Source organism: Leucopleurus acutus, assembly GCF_964270905.1.
Source record: "Leucopleurus acutus genome assembly, chromosome: 9".
NCBI classification, from domain to species: Eukaryota; Metazoa; Chordata; class Mammalia; order Artiodactyla; family Delphinidae; genus Leucopleurus; species Leucopleurus acutus.
This window is the reverse complement of record NC_139144.1, coordinates 10,303,427-10,325,909: the sequence shown is the minus strand read 5'-3', so window position 1 is coordinate 10,325,909 and position 22,483 is coordinate 10,303,427. Positions and strand designations below refer to the sequence as shown.

The 22,483-nt window shown below is 44.0% G+C and overlaps 1 protein-coding gene across 1 annotated transcript; it reads right to left on the bottom strand.

The window, feature by feature from the left end:
* Positions 1 to 14,926: 14,926 nt before the first annotated feature.
* PKD1L1 (polycystin 1 like 1, transient receptor potential channel interacting) lies at positions 14,927 to 20,735 on the bottom strand (the record flags this gene model as incomplete). The annotated part of the gene is given in 5 exon segments (XM_082845851.1): positions 14,927 to 15,085; positions 15,089 to 15,215; positions 15,217 to 15,314; positions 17,784 to 18,015; positions 20,557 to 20,735. Coding segments are annotated over 5 exon segments (795 nt in total), but the record flags the coding sequence as incomplete, so codon positions are not given.
* Between the last annotated feature and the right edge of the window lie 1,748 nt (positions 20,736 to 22,483).

Sequence of the window (22,483 nt, the reverse complement as noted above, 5' to 3'; positions counted from 1 at the left end):
TATGTAGAAACTTAATAGGGAGAGACATCCAAGAGGGTCAGCCCTGGAATAGGGTTCCCCCAGTCCCAAAGATTTTCATAACTTATTCTACATTGACTTGAACTCTGAGCATCTGATCAGATAAATCTCCACACAGTGCAGCGAGTGGTGACCTTCCCGGGTGTGGCAAACCCATAGGTGCTAGCTGTGATTTGGACTCTTTCTCTTCCACGCAAGAAAGATCTAGTGGGATGTCAGTGAGGGAGTGTGGGTTCTGACAGGGAACCTCTCGCGTCTGCTCTTCCCCTCCCCTTGGTCCCACTTACAGCTGTTGAATTGTCAAGCCCTTCACGATTCCTGATGAGTTACTCAGGACACACCCACAACTGGCAGCACCCATGTGTGAACTGCGGCTTTAGAATTTAGGCAGGATAGGCACTTACTTCAAGCTGCTATGGAAATGTCTATGGAAGTGTGGTCCTGGTGACATGGATTCGGGGTGTCCCTATGGGATTCTAACAGATCTTATCCCTCGGGAGCAAGTTGCTCACCTGAGGGGGAGGTAATGAGGCACTCCGACCTCAGAGGCTCCTGTATCATTATGTTCTATCTCTTAGGAGTACACAGACCCCCACATGGTTTTAGGGGAGCTCCAATTATGCTCCTATTTAAAATAGCAAACTGAGTCATTTGTTGAGATGTGGATGGATCTAAAGACTGTCATACAGAGTGAAGTAAGTCAGAAAGAGAAAAACAAATATCGTATATTAACGCGTGTATGTGGAACCTAGAAAAATGGTACAGATGAACCGGTTTGCAGGGCAGAAGCTGAGACACAGATGTAGAGAACAAACGTATGGACACCGAGGGAGGAAAACCGCAGTGGGGTGGGGATGGTGGTGTGCTGAATTGGGCGATTGGGACTGACATGTATACACTGATGTGTATAAAACTGATGACTAATAAGAACCTGCAGTATAAACAAACAAAAGCAACTAATAAGTAAATAAAATAGCAAAAGATAATTCATTTTTGATTTTTAACTGATCTTTTTCAGAGTTAAAGAACTCAGATGATCTACTTGTTTTAAAATTCTTATGATAATCAACTTAAGATGCCAACAAAGCCTCCCTAAATGAAGCTCTACATAGAGTAAAATATAAAGTTTGTGAAATTATTTGAGTATTTCACTTTTATCAGATTTGTGGAATTAAATTTCTCAGAAAGTTGGAGTTAATTAAAAACTATATTGTCCTTATCTTCAATTATCTACAGTAGCTTAAATGTATTTGTTGTGGGTCAAATTGTATCTCTCCCCAAAGACGCTGAACTGCTAATCCCAGTACCTGTACATGATCAAATTAAGATGAGGTCATGAGGGGCTTCCCTGGTGGCGCAGTGGTTAAGAATCCGCCTGCCAATGCAGGGGACATGGGTTTAATCCCTGGTCCAGGAAGATCCCACATGCTGCGGAGCTACTAAGCCCGTCTGCCACAACTACTGAAGTCAGCGAGTCACAACTACTGAAGTCAGCGAGTCACAACTACTGAAGCCAGCGAGCCACAACTACTGAAGCCCACGCGCCTAGAGCCCATGCTCCACAACAAGACCACAATGAGAAGCCTGCATGCAGCAACAAAGACCCAATGCAGCCAAAAATAGCTCAATAAATTTATAGAAAAAAAAAAAAAGATGAGGTCATGAGGGTGAGCCCTAACCCAGTGCAACTGTGTCCTTACAAAAAAAGGGAAATTTGGACACAAAGCCATGCACACAAGAATGTCATGTAAAAATTGGAGTTATGCTGCCACAAGCCAAGGAGTTGTGAGAAGTAAGGAGAGAGGCCTGGAAGTGACCTTTCCCGAGCGCCTCAGAGGAGCCCAGCCCTGCACACCACCACCTCGTACTCGGGAACTCCAGAATGGGGAGACAGCACATTTCTGTTTGTTGCAATCGCCCTAGAAAACTAATACAGTATTTTATTTGGGGAAATAATTAGAGTTTGTAAGACTCCAAGCTAAACAGAAACTTCTTCATAAAGAAGCCAGCTGAGAGTGCAGTTTAGTCTTTGAGAATTCAACTTTTTTGGCCCCCATTACAAGATAATTTGGTTCAAATAAACAAATTATGTCTTCGTAGTAACACAGAAGTGCTGGTTTATATCCATAGCGCCTCAAATGCTATTCTAGCACACATCTAAATAGAAAGAGATTAACAGTAATATTTCAACTTTGCTGGAGCTGTGTCTGCCAGGAAGAAATGAATCAGCAGCTACAAAAATGTTCCTTCTTGTGAAGTTATCACAGGCAGACATAATATAGTCCATGAAAGCAGAGAAAATTTATCTCAGAGGCTGTCTGTTTCAACATTTCTGTCTGGTTATTGCCAATTCTAATTTATTAAATATTTATAAATCATACAAATAATTCTATTAAATTTAATTAGCATTTTTTGTGACATCCATCACGGGAAAAATCCCAAGATACACTTAGCTGTATAGAATAGCTCAGAAAAACAACAAGAACCATTAAAACTAATCATATCCCACAACTGTGATTCTACCATTTTGTCATCTACTTGAATAATATAATAGGTCCTTTTTATTTATTTTTTAACATCTTTATTGGAGTATAATTGCTTTACAATGGTGTGTTAGTTTCTGCTTTATAACAAAGTGAATCAGCTATACATATACATATATCCCCATATCCCCTCCCTCTTGCATCTCCCTCCCACCCTCCCTATCCCACCCCTCTAAGTGGTCACAAAGCACTGAGCTGATCTCCCTGTGCTATGCAGCTGCTTCCCACTAGCTATCTATCTTACTATCTATGTGGTAGTATATATAAGTCCATGCCACTCTCTCACTTCATCCCACGTTCGTCCCTTCCCTGTGTCCTCAAGTCCATTCTCCATGCCTGCATTTTTACTCCCGTCCTGCCCCTAGGTTCTTCAGAACCATTTTTTTTTTTGAGATTCCATGTGTATATGTTAGCATACGGTATTTGTTTTTCTCTTTCTGACTTACTTCACTCTGTATGACAGACTCTAGGTCCATCCACCTCACTACAAATAACTCAATTTCGTTTCTTTTTATGGCTAAGTAATATTCCATTGTATATATGTGCCACATCTTCTTTATCCATTCATCTGTCGATGGACACTTAGGTTGCTTCCATGTCCTGGCTATTGTAAATAGAGCTGCAATGAACATTGTGGTACATGACTCTTTTTGAATTATGGTTTTCTCAGGGTATATGCCCACTAGTGGGATTGCTGGGTCGTATGGTAGTTCTATGGAAACGCAAAAGACCATGAATAGCCAAAGCAAACTTGAGAAAGAAAAACGGAGCTGGAGGAATCAGACTCCCGGACTTCAGACTATACTACAAAGCTACAGTAATAGGTCCTTTTTAAAAAGCTTTTCATTGGAAATAATTTCAAATGATTTCAATGAGCACTCATATACCTTTCACTCAGAATCACCTGTTACCATTCTGCTCTTTTTACTTTATTATTTGCCTTCTTTGTATCCATATGCATATTCCAGTAGTGTCTTCTTGCTCGGTACTCAATTTACTGAGTATTTACTACATATTTACTGAGTACCAAGCCCTGTAGAAAGCACTGTGGTGGAGAGAAAGTGAATGAGACAGAACTCAGCTCTCAAGGGCAGACCAGGATCAGGCCCACCTGATCATTTTTAGTCGAACGCAGGAATAATCTGGTCCTTACATATTGAACTAATCTTAGGAATTATGGGGTACCTTCTTCCTAGGCAACCTCAGTGTTTTCATTATTAATGGCCCCACTCAGTTTCACATGAAGAAATTCATCATCCTGCAGATCCAATTGGGCACAAAAGTTGCCCACAACTATGCCCATAATCCTGAGGCCAATAGTTTTCAATTTCCAGGAATATTGTGTCTTCTTGGTGGACATACTTTTAAGTCAATGGGCCCCCAGACCCTGGGATTGTGACTGGCACAAAATACTTAGAGAGTGAATAAATCTTGAAACTCAGTTTGAATAATCATATATTAAGCCCATAGAGAGCACTTACTGTATGCAGGTGCTGACATTCACTTCTCTCAGGGGCCCTTGGGAGAGTCTGTACTAGTATCCTCCTTTCACAGAGGTGGGCATTAAGATGTGAAGAGGTCAATCACTTGCCAAGGTCCACCCAGCCAGTGGTTAAAACTGAATCTCAGGGCTTCCCTGGTGGTGCAGTGGTTGAGACTCCGCCTGCCGATGCAGGGGACACGGATTCGTGCCCCGGTGCGGGAGGATCCCACATGCCGCGGAGCGGCTGGGCCCGTGAGCCATGGCCGCTGAGCCTGCGCGTCCGGAGCCCGTGCTCCGCAACGGGAGAGGCCACAACAGTGAGAGGCCCACGTACCGCAAAAAGAAACAAAAAAAAAAACGAATCTCACTCATCAGACCTGCCTGCCTCTTCAGGGAATCCATCCTTTCCGCATGTTCAGGTTAAGTTGATATCTCTTTGAACAAACCTTTATGAGCCTGTTTTCTCCTCCAAGATTCAAGTTTAGGGTATTCAGATATCTTGCATCATCAGTTAGAAAACACCGTGAGTCACTGCAGATTCAGTAAGTTGGGTAGATAGAACCCAGCTATAATTACAAAAACTCCTGGATATGAGGGGAAGCACAGCAAATTTCCTTGACAGTCAGGTTTCTGTGACCTAGGCTGTCTGATTGCATTTAAAAAGTCAAGCCTTCTAAAATCTTCTTCAAGATATACCCCAAATTGGAGAAGTTAAGGGAAGAGACAGAAAGGAAACCCACCCTCCTGATGGCTTCCTTTATTGTGAATATCACCGGCCCTCAGGGCTCACAACACAGACCTTTCTGAAGCCAGGAGCTGCGGACATTGGATGAGCCAGCACTCTCTGTAAACCCCACATCAGCTGTCACAAGGACCCCGTGTGTGGAAAGTGAACGCAGATCTTCCACAGTTGGACAAAACTTCCCAACTTCTCCCCGGCGGGTGGGTGCTAAGAAATTACTCAATAAAGATTAAAAAAAAAAAAAAAAAACCACAACGAGATTTCAATTCACGCCTGTTAGGATGGCTATTATCAAAAAGACAAGAAATAACAGGTGTTGGTGAGTATGTGGAGAAAAGGGAACCCTGGAACACTGTTGGTGGGAATATAAATTTGTACAGTCATTATGGAAAACAGTATGTGGGCTCCTCAAAAAATGCAAAATAGAACTATTATATGATCCAGCAATCCTATTTCCGTATATATACCTAAAAAGTAAATAAAATCAGTATCTCAAAGTGAAAAAAAATAAAAAAGGACCAAAACCCACTCAGGCAGACTGTGTAACTTGAGGTCAGAATGTTCTGGATCTTCTGGATGTTCCTGCCTCACTCAATCATACAATTGAGTCACAAGAGGAAAATATGTGGGGAAAAACCCTTCTGGCATCTCTAACTTACACTGGCATTCTCAGCGGCCTGGCCAGTTCCTACAAAGCAGTGAGTCCCAGAGAGACTGCAGAGCAGTTTTGAGACCTGGGCATCAAGAATTTGGGAAGGAGTTGCCCAGGGGACAAAGTCCCTCTGCTCAGTAAGAAGTGCAGGCTGGTGTGGAGCTTCTTTTCCAGGCCAGATTGTCACAGCTGGAGAGACAGCCGGAGGCCCATTCAGGGAGCTAGGCCAGTGAGGAGGAGACCAGTGGATTCTGCTGGAGGCTGGCAGCCCCACGGCATTTCACTGCGATGAGTCACTTAGACAATACGAAGAACAATGTGATTTGTAGGTGGTTATTGATAGCTCCAGGCATCAAATCCTTCTAGTTCATAAAGATACAAATCTTAATGATTAATGGTTAAGATGAAAAAATAACTACCCTCAAGTTAGGAAATTCAAACAGATTGTTTCCTCAGATCACACCACACAAAAGAGGGTCTGTTCTGTGAAGCGCAGCCTGTTCGGCCTGTTCCAATGCGAAGTACATTCCCGGTCCTACCCCACCCAAGGCCAGCTAAACTCTCACTGCAGAAACTTGAGTTCCCCAGGCATAGACACACCTGGGAGCCAGGTGAGAGAGGCTCGGCCCTGACAGCATTGGCTTTCGTGAATATACTTCAGTAAGGGTCTCATGCGACGGTAGGTCCAGAAAGAACTGTGTTTTTTCATGGTACAAAATGAAGATTAGTGATTACATTGCTGCTGAAAATCTCCCTCAGCCTAATCAAGAACAGTATGTCAAAAAGGCAAAGACACAGCCATTGCAAACCTCCACCATCATTTGAGTGAAGCTATTTTCTAAGCTTCAGAAAATTAGTCTAAATGACTATCGGTTATGATTATAGTAGGATTCACAACAGTCTGTGCTGTGTGCATAAAAGACTACCAACCAGTTTATACATTTTCATTGAAGTTCCCTCTGGCTGTAAGAGTTATTAAGTCTATAAACAAGGTAAGTGTGCTTACAGGAATCAGATCATGAATCCCTTTTAAGGAATGAGTCCCTTAAAAGTATCAACACGGGCTTCCCTGGTGGCGCAGTGGCTGAGAGTCCGCCTGCCAATGCAGGGGACACGGGTTCCTGCCCCGGTCCGGGAAGATCCCACATGCCGCGGAGCGGCTGGGCCCGTGAGCCACGGCCACCGAGCCTGCGCGTCTGGAGCCTGTGCTCCGCGACGGGAGAGGGAAGAGGCCATAACAGTGAGAGGCCCGTGTACCGCAAAAAATAGTATCAACACTATTATGGGACTTTTGAACTGACAATCTCTCCTTGTCCTTAACTCAGGGGGAAAGTTTTGGATATTGTACCTTAAGACATAGCACTGGCTTTTAACTTGAGAAATATTCTTATTTTTAAAAATGATATCAATTCCTTTTTTATTAAGAGTATGTTTTAGGGGCTTCCCTTGTGGCGCAGTGGTTGAGAGTCCACCTGCCGATGCAGGGGACACGGGTTCGTGCCCCGGTCCGGGAAGATCCCACATGCCGCAGAGCGGCTGGGCCCGTGAGCCATGGCCGCTGAGCCTGTGCGTCCGGACCCTGTGCTCCGCAATGGGAGAGGCCACAAAAGTGAGAGGCCCACGTACCACAAAAAAAAAAAAAAGAAAAAAAAAAAAACTCATACGATCACGACCTATTACTCTTTTCTGACGCTAGATTCTATCTGCCAACGTCTCATTTAGATTTTTTGATATCGAAATCAGTAAGACTCTCTTGTGATTGTTTTGTTTTGTCTTTTTAAATTTCAGATACTTTTGTCCATTTTTGATAATATATTGCTTTATCTCATAAAACACATGTGGAAGCTTTTTCTGTCTCTCTGTTCTGGAACAGTTTACAGAGCATTTTGAACTTCTATGTTTCTTAATAATTTGGTATATTTCACCTGTGAAACCATCTGGGTGGAGGTGCCTCTGGAGGTATAGAACTTCAAATACTATTTAAGATTTCTATCTCTAAAATCAGTTTGGTGCATAAGGAGTCTTGATGGCTGTTCTCGCTTTCCAAATGTTTTATAATTCATTTAATTTCCTTAAAGGTTTTTTCCCTTTCTCGTTTTCATTTTGTATATTACTATACTCACTTTTCCATCATATTTATATATATATTAGCTAATAATTTATCTACTTGTTAAAAGAATCATCTCTTGGATTAATTCATTTTTGCTGTTGATATAATTAAATTATGCTTTCAGTTTAAAAAAATTTTTATCTTATATTGGAGTAGAGTTGATTTACAATGTTATGTTAGTTTCAGGTGAACAGCAAAGTGACTCAGTTATACATATACATGTATCTATTCTTTTTCAAATTATTTTCCCATTTAGGTTATTACAGAATATTGATCAGAGTTCCCTGTGATATACAGTAAGTCCTTATTGTTTATCTATTTTAAATATAGCAGTGTGTACATGTCAATCCCAAACTCCCAATCGATCCCTCTCCCCCACCCATCTCCCCAGTAACCATGAGTTCATTCTCTAAGTCTGTGAGTCTGTTTCTGTTTTGTAAATAAGTTCACTTTTATCATTTTTTTTAGATTCACCATATAAGCAATATCATATATTTGTCTTTCTCTGTCTGACTTACTTCACTTAGTATGATAATCTCCATGACCATCCATGTTGCTGTAAATGGCATTATTTCATTCTTTTTAATGGCTGAGTAATATTCCACTGTATATATGTACCACATCATCCTTATCCATTCATCTGTCAATGCACATTTAGGTTGCTTCCATGTCCTGGCTATTGTAAATAGTGCTGTGATGAACACTGGGGTGCATGTATACTTTCAAACCAAGTTTTTCTCCAGATATATGCCCAGGAGTGGGATTGCTAGCTCTATATGGTAGCTCTATTTTTAGCTTTTTAAGGAACCTCCATACTGTTTTCCATAGTGCTTGCACCAATTTACATTCCCAGCAACAGTGTAGGAGGGTTCCCTTTTCTCCACACCCTCTCCAGCATTTATTGTTTGTAGATTTTTTGATAATGGCCCTTCTGACAGTTATGAGGTAATATTTCATTGTAGTTTTGGTTTGTATTTCTCTAATAATTAGTGATGTTGAGCATCTTTTCATGTGCCTCTTGGCCATCTGTATGTCTCCTTTGGAGGAATGTCTATTTAGGTCTTCTGCCCATCTTTTGATTGGGTTGTTTGGGTTTTTTTGATATTGAGCTGTATGAGCTGTTTGTAACTTTGGAAATTAATCCCTTGTCTGTTGCATTGTTTGCAAATATTTTCTCCCCTTTCATAGGTTGTCTGTTCATTTTGTTTATGGTTTCCTTTGCTGTGCAAAAGCTTTTGAGTTTAATTAGGTTCCATTTGTTTATTTTTGTTTTTATTTCCATTACTCTGGGAGATGGCAACTGTATGCCAATAAAGTGGACAATGTGAAAGAAATGGACAAATTCTTACAAAGGCATAATCGCCCAAGACTGAAGCAGGAAGAAATAGAAAATATGAACAGACCAGTCACAAGTACTGGAATTGAATGTGTGATTTAAAAACTCCCAACAAACAAAAGTCCAGGACCAGATGGCTTCACAAGTGAATACTATCAAACATTCAGAGAAGAGTTAACACCTATTTTTCTGAAACTATTCCAAAAAATTGCAGGGGAAGGAATACTCCCAAACTCATTCTATGAAGCTGCCATCACCCTGATAACAAAATCAGACAAAGATACCACAAAAAAGGAAAATTACAGGTCAATATGATGAACACAGATGCAAAAATCCTCAATAAAACACTAGTAATTAGAATCCAACAACACATAAAAAGGATCATACACTGTGATCAAGTGGGATTTATCCCAGGATGCAAGGATTTTTCAATATCTGCAAATCAATCAGTGTGATACACCACATCAGCAAATTGAAGAATAAAAACCATATGATCATCTCAATAGATGCAGAAAAAGCTTTTGACAAAATTCAACACACATTTATGATAAAAACTCTCCAGAAACTGGGCATAGAGGGAACCTACCTCAACATAATAAAGCCATATTTGACAAACCTCCAGCTAACATCACACCCAATGGTGAAAAGCTGAAAGCATTTCCTCTAAGATCAGGAAAAAGACAAGGATGTCCACTCTCACCACTTTTATTCAACATAGTTTTGGAAGTCCTAGCCATGGAAATCAGAGAAGAAAAAAGAAATAAAAGGAATCCAAATTGGAAAAGAAGAAGTAAAACTGTCACTGTTTGCAGATGACTTGATACCATATATAGAAAATCCTAAAAATGCTAGCAGAAAACTACTAGAGCTCATCGATGAATTCGGTATCACGGCAGGATACAAAATTAATATACAAAAATCTGTTGCATTCCTACATACTGACAATGAAATATCAGAAAGAGAAATTAAGGAAACAATCCCATTTACCATCACATCACAAAGAATAAAATACCTAGGAATAATGCTATCTAAGGAGGCAAAAGACCTGTACTCTGAAAACTGTAAGATGCTGATGAAAGAAGTCAAAGACGACACAAACAGATGGAAGGATATACCATGTTCTTGGATAGGCAGAATCAATGTTGTCAAAATGAGTATACTACCCACGGCAATCTACAGATTCAATGCAATTCCTATCAAATTGCCAATGGCATTTTTCACAGAACTAGAGCAAAAAAAGCTTAAAATTTGTGTGAGACACAAAAGACTCTGAATAGCCAAAGCAATCTTGAGAAAGAAAAATGGAGCTGGAGGAATCAGGCTCCCTGACTTCAGACTATACTACAAAGCTACAGTCATCAAAACAGTATGGTACTGGCACAAAAAACAGAAATATAGATCAATGGAACAGGATAGAAAGGCCAGAGATGAACCCACACACCTATGGTCAATTAATCTATGACAAAGGAGGCAAGACTATACAATGGAGGAAAGACAGTCTCTTCAATAAATGATGCTGGGAAAACTGGACAGCTACATGTAAAGAAATGAAATTAGAATGCTCTTTAACACCACACACAAAAATATGCTTTCAGTTTATAAAACAGACTTCCCTCTGCTTTGCTCAGGTTAAGTGTGTGTGCATGTGCATCTGTATATTTTTCCTGCCTATTTTAGTTGAGTACATACTTAGTTTACTTTCATTACTTGTTACTCCATAACATAGCCATAGATTTTCCTCTAAACACCATTTATCAGCATATACACTGTCTTTTGTTTTAATTCTATAATCCAGAAATAATATTAATCTTATAGTATGAAGATAAATGCATAATAGTCACCCTTCTTCTAAATTAAAAAAAATTTTTTCATTATCTTACAAAGTACTAAGTGGTACCCTATCTTTTTCCTTTATGTATACTTTTTTCTTCTAATTTCTTTTACACATTTGGCCATTAGACTTCCCATTCTACAAAAATTATGTTTCTCCTATGATTTGCCCAATTTTCTACTGATTGCACATTTAAACAGTTTTTAATGATTTAAATAATAATTAATAAAAACACTTCTAAATAATTTAAATAAATTTTAATCACTTGGAAGTAACTTGAGTTTTGGGGGAAGGGAAGGTATCTGGATGTCAGTAGATACCAGTAACTTTATTTTTAAGTCCAGTAACTTTATTAGAAATTTTGTTTGTTTCTTTGCTTTTTTGTTTGTCTTTTTTTCTGAGAGAAGGAAGGGTTTATTATTACTTGCAGCAAGTAAGGAGAACACCAGGGATCTTTCCCAAAGCAGTGTCTCCCTAACAGCAAAAGTGGTGAAGTTTTAAGCTAAGGTACATGCATATTCATGAAGGGGCTTGAGCAGAGGAGAATCAGCATAGAATTGGGGCAAATGTCAACAGAGTCCAAGCTTTAGTTGATCAAAGTGAGGAGTGTCAACATCATTCCATCCTCCACCTGGGTGGGTCCTTAGTTCCTGCAGAACTTAATCATTTGACCAACAGGACAAATTCAGGATTCAGTCCAGAGAATAGTTACACTGCTTGGGTGAAGCGCTGCTGCTGTCCAGTGCCTGGCCCGCTGCCCTGGGCTCAGCAGCAGCTGACTTGGCCATGCTGTTGCTGGGTCTGCGAGCAGCCTACCACCTACCTGGAGACACTACAGTGAGGTGGTAGCTGACAATGAGGACGACCCCAACTTCTTCAAGATGGTGGAGGGCTTCTTCCACCACAGGGCCAGCATCATGGAGGACAAGCTGGTGGAGGACCTCAAGATCCAGGAGAGTGAGGGTGCATGGCATCCTGAGAATCACAAGCCCTCCCTCCAACCATGTGCTGAGCCTGTCCTTCCCCATCCGGTGCAACCACAGCTCCTGGGAAGTCATCAGAGGCTACTGGGCCCAGTACAACATGGATCTGTTCTGTTTTTAATAGATTTGAATCCATTTCTTCCCTTGGATACAATGCCTTTTAAAATATACAGATTTATATCTCTATTTCAGGAATGTTTTCTTAAATTATACCTTTAAATGCTTTTTCTGTTTAAATTTTCTGGGCTTTTTCTGGGGGGTAGAGGGAGATACTAACAATACATATCCTTTCTTTTTCTTTGTCTTATGGATATTCTTCTTTGTCTGACTTCCATGTGTAATATCTTCCCTAAAATCAATTGTAACATTTTCAAAACATCTAATTTTGCTGATTAGTCTCAAGCTTGTCATGCATATTCTTCACTCTCTTTTCTGTGAATCTCTCTCTCTCTCTTGCTTCATCTGTATTTCTGGTATCTTTTTATCCCTTTTTTTTCTTCTCCATTTCTTTCCTCACCTCTGTTAATTTATTCTTTGTCTTTTTAGTTCATTTTTTAACTCTTTCACCCAGGCTTTGCAGTCTTATTTCAAAGAGCTCATTTTTTCATGAATTCATTTGTGTGTGGAGAACATCTTAGTTACAGTTTGACCTGCCTGCGGCAACCGTTTTCAAAGGTCTGATCTTCATCTCCTTCTCTTTGGGTCATTTTTAATTACTGCTTTTCCCTGTGGTATGTTTGCACAGATCCAATAGTGACTGGTGTTGACTGTGACTGTTCACTTCTACATAACGGAATTCATCTTTGCATGAGGGGAGCCCTTCCCCAGTGATTGTTCATTAGGGCTGGGCAGGGGCTGGGGATGAGCCTGAGTAGGAGGCTCCTCCGGTTCTCATCTTTGCCAAGGAACACTGTCACTGCCACTCAGCCATGTGACGATGACTGCTCTGAGATGCAGACAATCTCTCTGCTAGAATGCACTTTTCACTGGAGCGCCTAATTCATCTTCCTTTTTCACTGTGCATCTAGCCCCAGTGTGGATCTGCGTGGCTCCAGGTCTGTGAGCCACCAACAGATCCTACTATATTCAGGCAATGGTGAAACAAACATAATAGGATATGATTCACAGTCCAAAGAGGAAGACATGCATATAAATAAAGAATTATAGCAATTTTTATATTTTTGGCACATTTCCTTTATTGGATATGTGATTTGCAAATATTTTTCCCATTCTGTGGCTGTCCTTTCATTCTCTTAATTCACTGAGGGGGACGTGGGAAATACTCAGTGCCTGTTGATTCCCTCCCATCCCTTTGTATGCACAGAATAGGTTACAGGTTAACAACTCTTTCCATGCACATTTTTTTAACTTAATCCTCATAAAAACCAGAAGCACTCCTAATTCAATTATACCCATGGAGTCTGTGGCTCAGATAAATGAGATGATCCAACAGAACCTTCCTTGCTGGAGAAATAGCAGGTAGGGTCCCCACCCAGCCTCCCACCTCCACATCCACTCCCAGCACCCGTGTCCATCCCACCAGGGGATTCTATGAAGGCCTCTCACCTTTCTACACGTGAGTTCATTGGGAAAGCACTTTTGGGTGTACAATCTCATCTTTTCTCACCAAGATATCCACTGGCAGACGAATGAATAAAGAAGCTGTGGCACATATATACAATGGAATATTACTCAGCCATAAAAAGAAACGAAATTGAGTTATTTGTAGTGAGGTGGATGGACCTAGAGTCTGTCATACAGAGTGAAGTAAGTCAGAGAGAAAAACAAATACCATATGTTAACACATATATGTGGAATCTAAAAAAAAAAAAAAAAAGGTTCTGAAGAACCTAGGGGCAGGACAGGAATAAAGATGCAGATGTAGAGAACGGACTTGAGGACACGGGGAGGGGGAAGGGTAAGCTGGGATGAAGTGAGAGAGTAACATTGACATATATACACTACCAAATGCAAAATAGATAGCTAGTAGGAAGCAGCCATATAGCACAGGGAGCTCAGCTCGGTGCTTTGTGACCACCTAGAGGGATGGGATAGGGAGGGTGGGAGGGAGACGCAAGAAGGCAGAGATATGGGAATATATGTATACGTATAGCTGATTCACTTTGTTATACAGCAGAAAGTAAACACAACACTGTAAAGCAATTATACTCCAATAAAGATGTTAAAAAAAATTTTTTTTAAATGAAAGCTAGATGTTTTAAAATTTACATGGGCAAAGGATCAAGGTTTTCTGTGTGTTTTGTTTCCTCATTAATTAGTGCAAGGTCAACAATGGCCTCTGACAGCTGAACCCAGACAAGCTGTCTCTGCTGGCACACCCTGGCTCCCCACAGAGTGAACAGCATGGCTCAGCCTGGGGAAAACGGCGGGACAGGCTCTAGCCAGACTAACCAAGAGAAATACCATTCATGCTACAGGTGGAAAAGAAAGTTTTCCAGTTGCCACGTTTTAAAACGTAAAGATACACAGGTGAAATTTATTTTATAATCTATTTTCTTTATTATATCTGAAACATTGCCAGTTCAACATATGTTCAAGTGTAAAAGTTATGGATGAGATATTTTACACTCTTAACTTTCATAGTAAGTGTCCGACATCCAGTGAGTATCTTACACTTTTGACACATCTGCATTTGTACTAGCCACACTTCTAGTATCAAGAGCCTCCTGTGGCTAGTGGCTACCTCACTGGACAGCTAGTCAGCAGAGTCCCCTGTGTGCATAGTGAAGAGGGCCCCTTACCTGCCTCTACCTGACCTGAGGAATGCCATAAAGACTTCTTAATTACTGTCATTATTATAATTATCATTTATGGAACATTCACCATGTGCCAAGGATTTGTGTGTGTGTCTGTGTATATATAAATACACACACGCTCAGACCCTAACAGAACCTGATGTATCATGGTCCCACCTTATGAAGGCTCGAAGAAGGTTAAGTAACTTTCCCAAAGGCACGTGGACTATGGGGGCTGGGTCAGCTGACTCCAGAGCCTATGCATTTCCCCATCCACACACTCACATGTATTGCTCTCGGTCTGTGTGTCCTACTCCAGCAGTAGAAAACCACTCATTTTTGTTGTGAGGACACCTCATTCTTCCAGCACCTGGGAGGCAGCTCTAGCTTACGTCCCAGCTCAAGTCCTGTGGCTGTTTCTATGGGGGGGTCAGTTTAACAACCCTCAGGGCAGGCACCCACAGAAGTGGAGTCAGAAGGGAAGGCTGCAGTGCAGGCGGAGCCAAGGTCTTCCCTTGGACAGCATCACAGTGTGTGGCCCCTGTTTGGTTGACTTGAACACCTGCCATATCTGATTCCATGACACCCTGTGACTGAGGTCCATAAACCCTTGACATAACCCTTTGTGGAATCAGTCAGTCACCTCCTCAGCAAGAGTAACGAGGTGGCCGGAGGCCACATAGCAGGTGAGACCCACCCCAACTAGAGCGAGCTGCGAGGTTGAAGAGAGAGGGCGACCAGATGGGCTCCCGAGGAAGGAAGGGCTTTCTGTGATACCTGCATGACTTGGAGAGCAAAATCCCGATCATGCCAGAGAATTGGAAAAAGAGGTGAGTCAGGTTGAGCACCAGGAAGACCAGCTGGGGGAGGCACAACACAAACAAACCAGATGAACAAAAATGCTGGTAAATTGTTTCTTAAGGTCTAAGCTCCACAGGCCCTTGGGGCGGTTTGAATGCATCCAGCACGGAAACCCCACCCGGTGCCCAGCGCGATGGACACAAATGAGTTCGACGTGGGCCCTGCACTCCTCGAAACCCTGGAGTGTGAATATCACTCTCCTGCCTATCAGGTCTCCTAACCTCCATGCCAGGCCCTCCCAGTGCTTCCTCAAGATGCTCAAAAGAATGTTTTCATGTATTTGTGAAATATATGAAATATGTATTATCAGTTTCCTTGGACAAGTAAAAAACCTTTAAAAGCTCCTGTATCAGGAATTTCCTTCAAGTTCTGTTTATGGTTATCTCGCCATTGATGAGCTACCCATTCGTCCATGCCTTCACTTATTCATGCCTTCATTCATTCAGAAGAACAAGGGTAAGAAGAGGATGCTCAGTAACATTGGGAAATAACCTCTTTGAGCCAAGTCGGCCTTGCAGAGCTCCTGTGGACCCTCTGAGTTGACGCTTTTAAGCTAAAAAGGTCCTCTTTTGGGGGATTCCCCCTTCCCTCCCTCTGGGGAGTAGTGCTGGCACACACTAACATTCATTTCAAAGCAAAGAAAGAGTGAGCATACAGTGAGTGCCGACTGCGTATCAGGCACTACGTCCCCGTGACTGGAAGAAGAATGGTAATCACTGTTTCACAGAAGACTGACACGAGGTAGCGTGTGTCGAAAGCACTCTGTGAACCACAACCACATGGTGAGCACTAATCTCACACCCCACCTTCCTGCCTCCACGCCCCCAGCCCATCACAAAGTGCTTTGTGGCTCTCGGATGGTCACGCACCCAAACTCAGATTAGGTCATGAAATTTTGGGGGGCCTTTTTTTTAAATTACAGATGTGTGGGTGTTTTAAATTAATTTATTTATTTTTGGCTAAGCAGGGTCTTCGTTGCTGCGCACGGACTTTCTCTAGCTGCAGTGAGCGGGGGCTACTCTTCGTTGCGGTGCACGGGCTTCTCATTGCAGTGGCTTCTCTTGTTGCAGAGCACGGGCTCTAGGCGCGTGGGCTTCAGTAGTTGTGGCACATGGACTCAGTAGTTGTGGCACATGGGCTCAGCAGTTGTGGCACATGGGCTCACTAGTTGTGGCACATGGGTTCAGTAGTTGTGGCACATGGGCTCAGTAGTTGTGGTGCACAGGCTTAGTTGCTCTGCGGCATGTGGGATCTTCCCGGACCAGGGCTTGAACCCATGTTCCCTGCATTGGCAGGCGGATTCTTAACCACTGTGCCACCAGGGAAGCCCACCAGGAGGGGCCTTACACATTCCTTTCCATCTTCTTTTGGAGTCATATGCACTGTGCCCCGTGGGCCCACTATCAGAAGCTGCAAATGTCATCAGAGAAAAGTTCATTTTGGGTGGTTAATGTGAGGTATTGGATAGCACCACTGTGTGCCAAGCCACACTGGAGTCTGGGACAGAAGGAAAAACCAGTAGCACTGACCCTGTCTTTGTTTAAGATTTGGATGTTTTGTCCATCACGAATTTTTTGGTATGAATTTTGATTTTTTATTTTGCACTAGAATATTACTTATCTTGAGGACAGTTTTTGGTACCCGAGGTGAGTGTAGCACCTGGGAGCAGCCCATTCTCCCGTCCTTCACTTCCCTTTGTGCTCACACACAGGCACAGCTCTGAGACTCCATTCACAACCCCAACATGGACTGTGTCATTCAACTGTCTCTAGAGTCTAAAACCTCACAGCATTTCCTCTCTTCACTCCCAAGGCAAAGCATGCTTGACCTGGAGTGTCAGCTGGTCTGAGATCTTCATAGCAGAAAAGTGAAATATAGGCAAAAGGCAGCAAAGTTCCTGAGGAAAAGTTCAGAATGATTTCTGGTACTTTCCATTGCTCAAGGAAACTACAGGAATACATTCCATCTTACCAAGACCCATTGCATTAAAGGCGTGTGCTCCTTCACCCCCTGCCCCCTGCCAGCTCATATGTTGAAGCCCTAACCTTCAGTGTGGCTGTTTTTGGAGATGGGCCCTCTCAGGAAGTAACTAAGGTCAAATGCGTTCATAAGGGTGAGGTCCCAACGATGGAACTAGGGTTCTTATAAGAAGAGGAAGAGATACCAGACACACCAGAGATCCCTCTCGCCACCACGTGAGGACACAGTAAGGCAGCTGTCTACAAGCCAGGAAGGGAGCTCTCACCAGCACCCGACCACGCCATCACCTGCATCTCAGACTTCCAGCCTCCAAAACTGTGGAAAATCAGTGTTTGCCGTTTAAGTCCCCCAGAGTACGGTATTTCATTATGGCAGCCTGAGCTAAGATCCAGCTGCGGATAAGACATGAGGCCTGGATGGAGGAGGGTGCCCAGCCCTGGGTGAAGCTCCTGTGTTCCATGAGTGGTCCAAGTGCCCAGTGAACTCACCTCTGGAAGCAGGATGTGGTACAGTGGGGCTGAGTCACTGCAGAAGATGGTGACTGACTCCAGCAGGGAGAGGGTGAGACCCCCAGTGGGGAGCATCTCAACGCTCAGGGACACGCTTGAGAAGAGCTGGGTTGGAGGGTTGTAGAGGGTAAAGTGCATGGACACAGCCCTGGTGCTGTGGTCAATCCAACCGCTGGCCCTGGGGCCGGTCAGGGCTGCACGTGCAGCAGGCCTGCAAAGTGGTGCAAGTCATAGGGACCCTAGCAGCACCCTGTCCCAGGCTCCACACCCAGACGCCGGATGCAACTCCTGGGCTCACAGAGCTGGACAGATGGCCCTTCTGCATCTTCCGACCCCTTCAACTGTTCATTGTCCCTCTCTCCTTGCCTGGGACCCCCAGGCAGAGGGAATCTTGCAGAGAGGAGGGCTTCCATTTCCCATAGGTACAACTCAGGGAGAAATACCCCATCTGTCACCACAAGGATTCTAGAATATTCATTTTTCTTTTTTGGCAATGGACTCCATCATTGGAAACAAGCTACCTTTTACCAATCCGTACTTACTAACAATTAAATCATCTCTTTGTTGTTGTTGTTGTTGTTATTAGTATTACTCAGAGGCAGGCATTACTGTAACTGCCACAGAGCTCCCTGTCAGTCTCAGACAATCTGTCACCACCAGTGTTAGCATAATACCAGGGAGGTGGTGGCAGGGGCAGTGCGACTGGTGGGACAGGCCAGGCTGGCCGACTGCAGTCTGGGACTGCAACGTGGGTGGCTTGAGCCTCCGTCCCTCATCTGCACGATGCAGTAGGTTAGCCCTCCTTCATAGAGGTGCTCAAGGACCAAATGAGGCCGTATAAACACCCTGCTTAGCACAGAAAAAGCGTCCTTTAGGTTCTATAAGCTCCAGACCTTCTAGCAACCTGGAAGGAAGTGTTGGCTTGTGCTTTCTCATACACTTAGAGACTGCAGGGCTGAGTTTGCCTTCTACTTCTGTCACGGCCTAACCGCATGGCCCCGGGGAAGTGACTCTGTCATTGCACAGTAATAACCACCTTGTTCTGGCCCTGGCAAGCTGCTCTCAGTGCAGACCTGCTGCATCCAGGCAGCCGTACTAGAGTGGACAAGTGTGGACGAAGCTGACCGTCTGAATCACACTGACCTTGTGCTGCCCAGACTGAGCTCTCCTCCTGGGAGCCCCTGGGGCCACCTGGGGCCACTCTTTGGATCTCTGGGTCTATCACAGAGGGGGTTTCAGGGCCTCCATCTTTGGGGCCACATGTAGGGAAAGAGTCTTCCACAAGCTCTGAAAATGCGCTGGGAAGATGAGGATGAAACCACCAATCAGAAGAATCAGATGCACATTTCAAAGTCGGCCTTGCACCCGGGGGTTTCCAAGCCTGGCTGCACATGGGCACATACTCTGTCCTGACACAGGGCCCTCTGCTCCCTCAACGCCCCCTCGTGGTCCCCGGGCTCTAGCTTGAGCAGTAGAAGGCTGCACCTAAGTCGTCCAGCAGTCTGGCCTTGGCCATCAGATTGATTTCCATTACAGGATGAGGCAGGTAAGCGCCCAACTTCACTCACACCCTCCCACTAGGAAAAGATATGTGATATTCTAGTTTTAGATATTTTCGATAGAAATATTCTGGTTTTGCACAGAATGCCAGGTTTCTAAAAGGCCAAACAAAGAGTGGACTGAGTGAACTTGCAGCAGCATGCCAGGATAGGAAGAGGGTCCAGGAGGGAGCTGGCAGAGAAGGAAATGAAGCTAGAGGCCCACACTCTCCAAACCCTCGGGGCTGACATTTTCAAACCACAGCCAGACTCTCAGAGATGATTAAAATGGTCTTTTGGTTTCCTGCCTGAATGTCTCCTAGATGTTTCTAACTTAATGCATTTTTAGAAATAAGAAGAAAAAGGGAGCATCTGGCCTCACACACACTGTCAGGAGTACCTTTCAGCTGTTTAATGACCAAATGGCCTAGGAGGTGGTGTTTTCCTCCAAGAGCTCTGGGCTGGAGAAGAACAATGAAGATGCCCGGACACATAGTATACCTGGAGCACCACAGTCCAGCCGTGGGTGAGCTCTGGATCCCCTCAGGTACCAAATCAGAGGTCAGAACTTTACTTTCTTCTTGAAAACATTCTAAAGGTTTAGCCAGCTTTCTAAGAAAGATAGCAGCTAACCTCCCCAGGCCTTGTAGCAAGTCAGAATGATCCATTATTACCTTTTTCTAAAGTTTCTCCAGTGTCATCCCTGTAACCGCACAGAATACAACAAATGTAGCATTAGCAACACAGTGTTTGAGGAATTCAGGACGAAGAATTTAATTTTTTTTTAAAGGTGGAAAATAAGAAGTAAGCAAAGAATACGGTTATGACTCAAAATGCACATCCACTGGTAACCTGGCTTCAGAAGGGCAGGGCAAGCCTTGCCTCGCGGCTTCCGGATGGTCCCATCTTAGCTTTCGTTCCTTCGCGCTCCAGAGGTGTCCCTGTGCCTCCATGTCACAGCACTTTGCTTACTGAACCAGCCTTCCATCCCCATGGGCCTACGAGCTCCTACGGACCAGCCACGCCCCTGCGTCCAGCTCTGGCCTGGCAAACAAGGGATCTGAAGAAGCTGGTGTGGCTAAAGGGGGTGTGAGAGGAGGGGGCAGAGAAGAGAATAGGATGCTCTGGGGACAGCCGCGGGCCTTACGACCTACAGATCGTTCAAGAACCCGCGCAGTGTTACAGGTCAGGCGTCTGTGGCTATTTCACCCCACTGTGACACCACCACTGTGAAGGGCAGATGGACGCCCTCCTGAGCACCTGGCATGCTGGCTGTGGAGAGGCCTCCCCAGTACAGGCCTTCCAGCATCGTGGTCAGGCTCCAGTCCCACCAGCCATCCAAGCTTCTCGGGCCACCGAAGGAGTGCCTCGCACTTCTTAGAGCGAGAACAGAAACAAAGAATTATTTTTCTAACATAAAGTTGTGGGTATCCCTCACTTTTCACAAGTTCACTTTATGCCACCTCACTTTTAAGAAAGACGTACCTTCGTACCTGTGTTTGCTAACTGAAAGACACTCAAAGAGGAGTTTCACTTTCACAAGAAAAGGTGAAACACAAGAACAGCATTCAGGCTTGGTACGCAACAGCCATTATGGAGGCAGCACGGACTCCAGGCAGGGAAAGGGGCACCTCTGAGCTGCTTCCTGGGAAATGTGCTCAGCATCTCAACATCAGGCTGCCATGGCTTTGAACCATCTATGGTTTATCTCTATTTATTTTGTGCATCTGTTAGCAAGGCTTGTCCTAAGGTAATTGCTTCTTCACTTCACAACATTTCAGCTTAACAAAGGCTTTCATAGGAACGTTCTACTCTCAGGACAGCAGGGGACACCTGTACTCGGCAGGAATGAAACCAAAGCCATCTGCAGTGGGGAGTGCCCCCTAGCGGCAGGTGAGGAGACAGAATAGTGGAGAAAGCACTCATTCACGTGCTCACTCATTCACTCCACAAACGTTACAGCGCCACAACTATGTGCAGGGCACTCTTCTGGGCACGGGAAACAACAACAAATAACATAAATCAGCAAAACAGATATAGTGTTAGTGATAAAGTTTAAGGAGAGAAAACTAAGAAAGTTAGACAGGCAGGAAGGGGGGGCGGGGACAGGTGGAAACTTTTCTCTAAGTGGCCACGGAACACTTCAATACACGGTGACGTTTCAGCAAAGCCCTGAGGGCAATGAGGGGTCAGCCACATGCACGGCTGCGCAAGGGCGTTCCAGACAGAGGAGAAGGGGAGGCAAAGGCCTGGATGGCTGCGTGCCTGGGAGGTTAAGGGACGGTGTGAAAGCCAGTGCGGCTGGTGCAGATCATGCGTTGGGAGAGGAACAGAAGAGGGAGGCTGGGACCACGGGTAGAGATGCCATCCTTCCTCTGTGTTACTGCCTACTGGGCCTGGCACTTAGCCTTTCCCCAGACAAAAAAATCAGAACAACAGCAAACCCTTGCTTCCCAGGATGGCTGTGAGCGTTAGATGAAAAGGCACAGACCAAGTGCTGTATTGGCACACAGTAGGGAGCCAACAAATGTTAGTGTGTTTTCTTTCCATCAACTTATTACACTTGTTAGGTATCTGTTTCACTCGCCAACAAGGAACTGATTTAAGGGAGCAATGAAATCATTTCAAACTGTCAAAATTGATCATTGTTAGCTCGCTCAGACAACGCAATAAAGCTGCATGCATGGGCCAGAGCCGCTCACAGCAGCATCAGGGGCAGACATTTGACCCTGAGTTGCAGCCAAAGGGAAAGGAAAAAGTTAAATTTCCTCAGAGAGAAAAAAGTACTTCTCGCCTGGCTCTTAAAATCTTTCCTACATGCGGCTTTGCAATAAGGGGCACTGAGTAAAGTCAGAGGTGACGAACTCAGAACATCCCCACAGCAAACAGAGATGGGTCTGATGTGGCTGCTTCACCCAGGTCTCTCCGTGAACAGGGGGACCAAAATACGCTTCCTTTTCCTTACAGAGGGGCTACCTCCCATCTCTTCCTGGCCTTGATCTTTCATTTGTTTATACATTTTCAGAGTCTAATCTCTGCAGGCCCTTCATCGGGTGCTGGGTATCACTTCTCTATACTGATTGCAACTTGGTCAAACCATGTCAAACGCAGGGTGAGCTGGGGACCTGCAGGAACATTAGA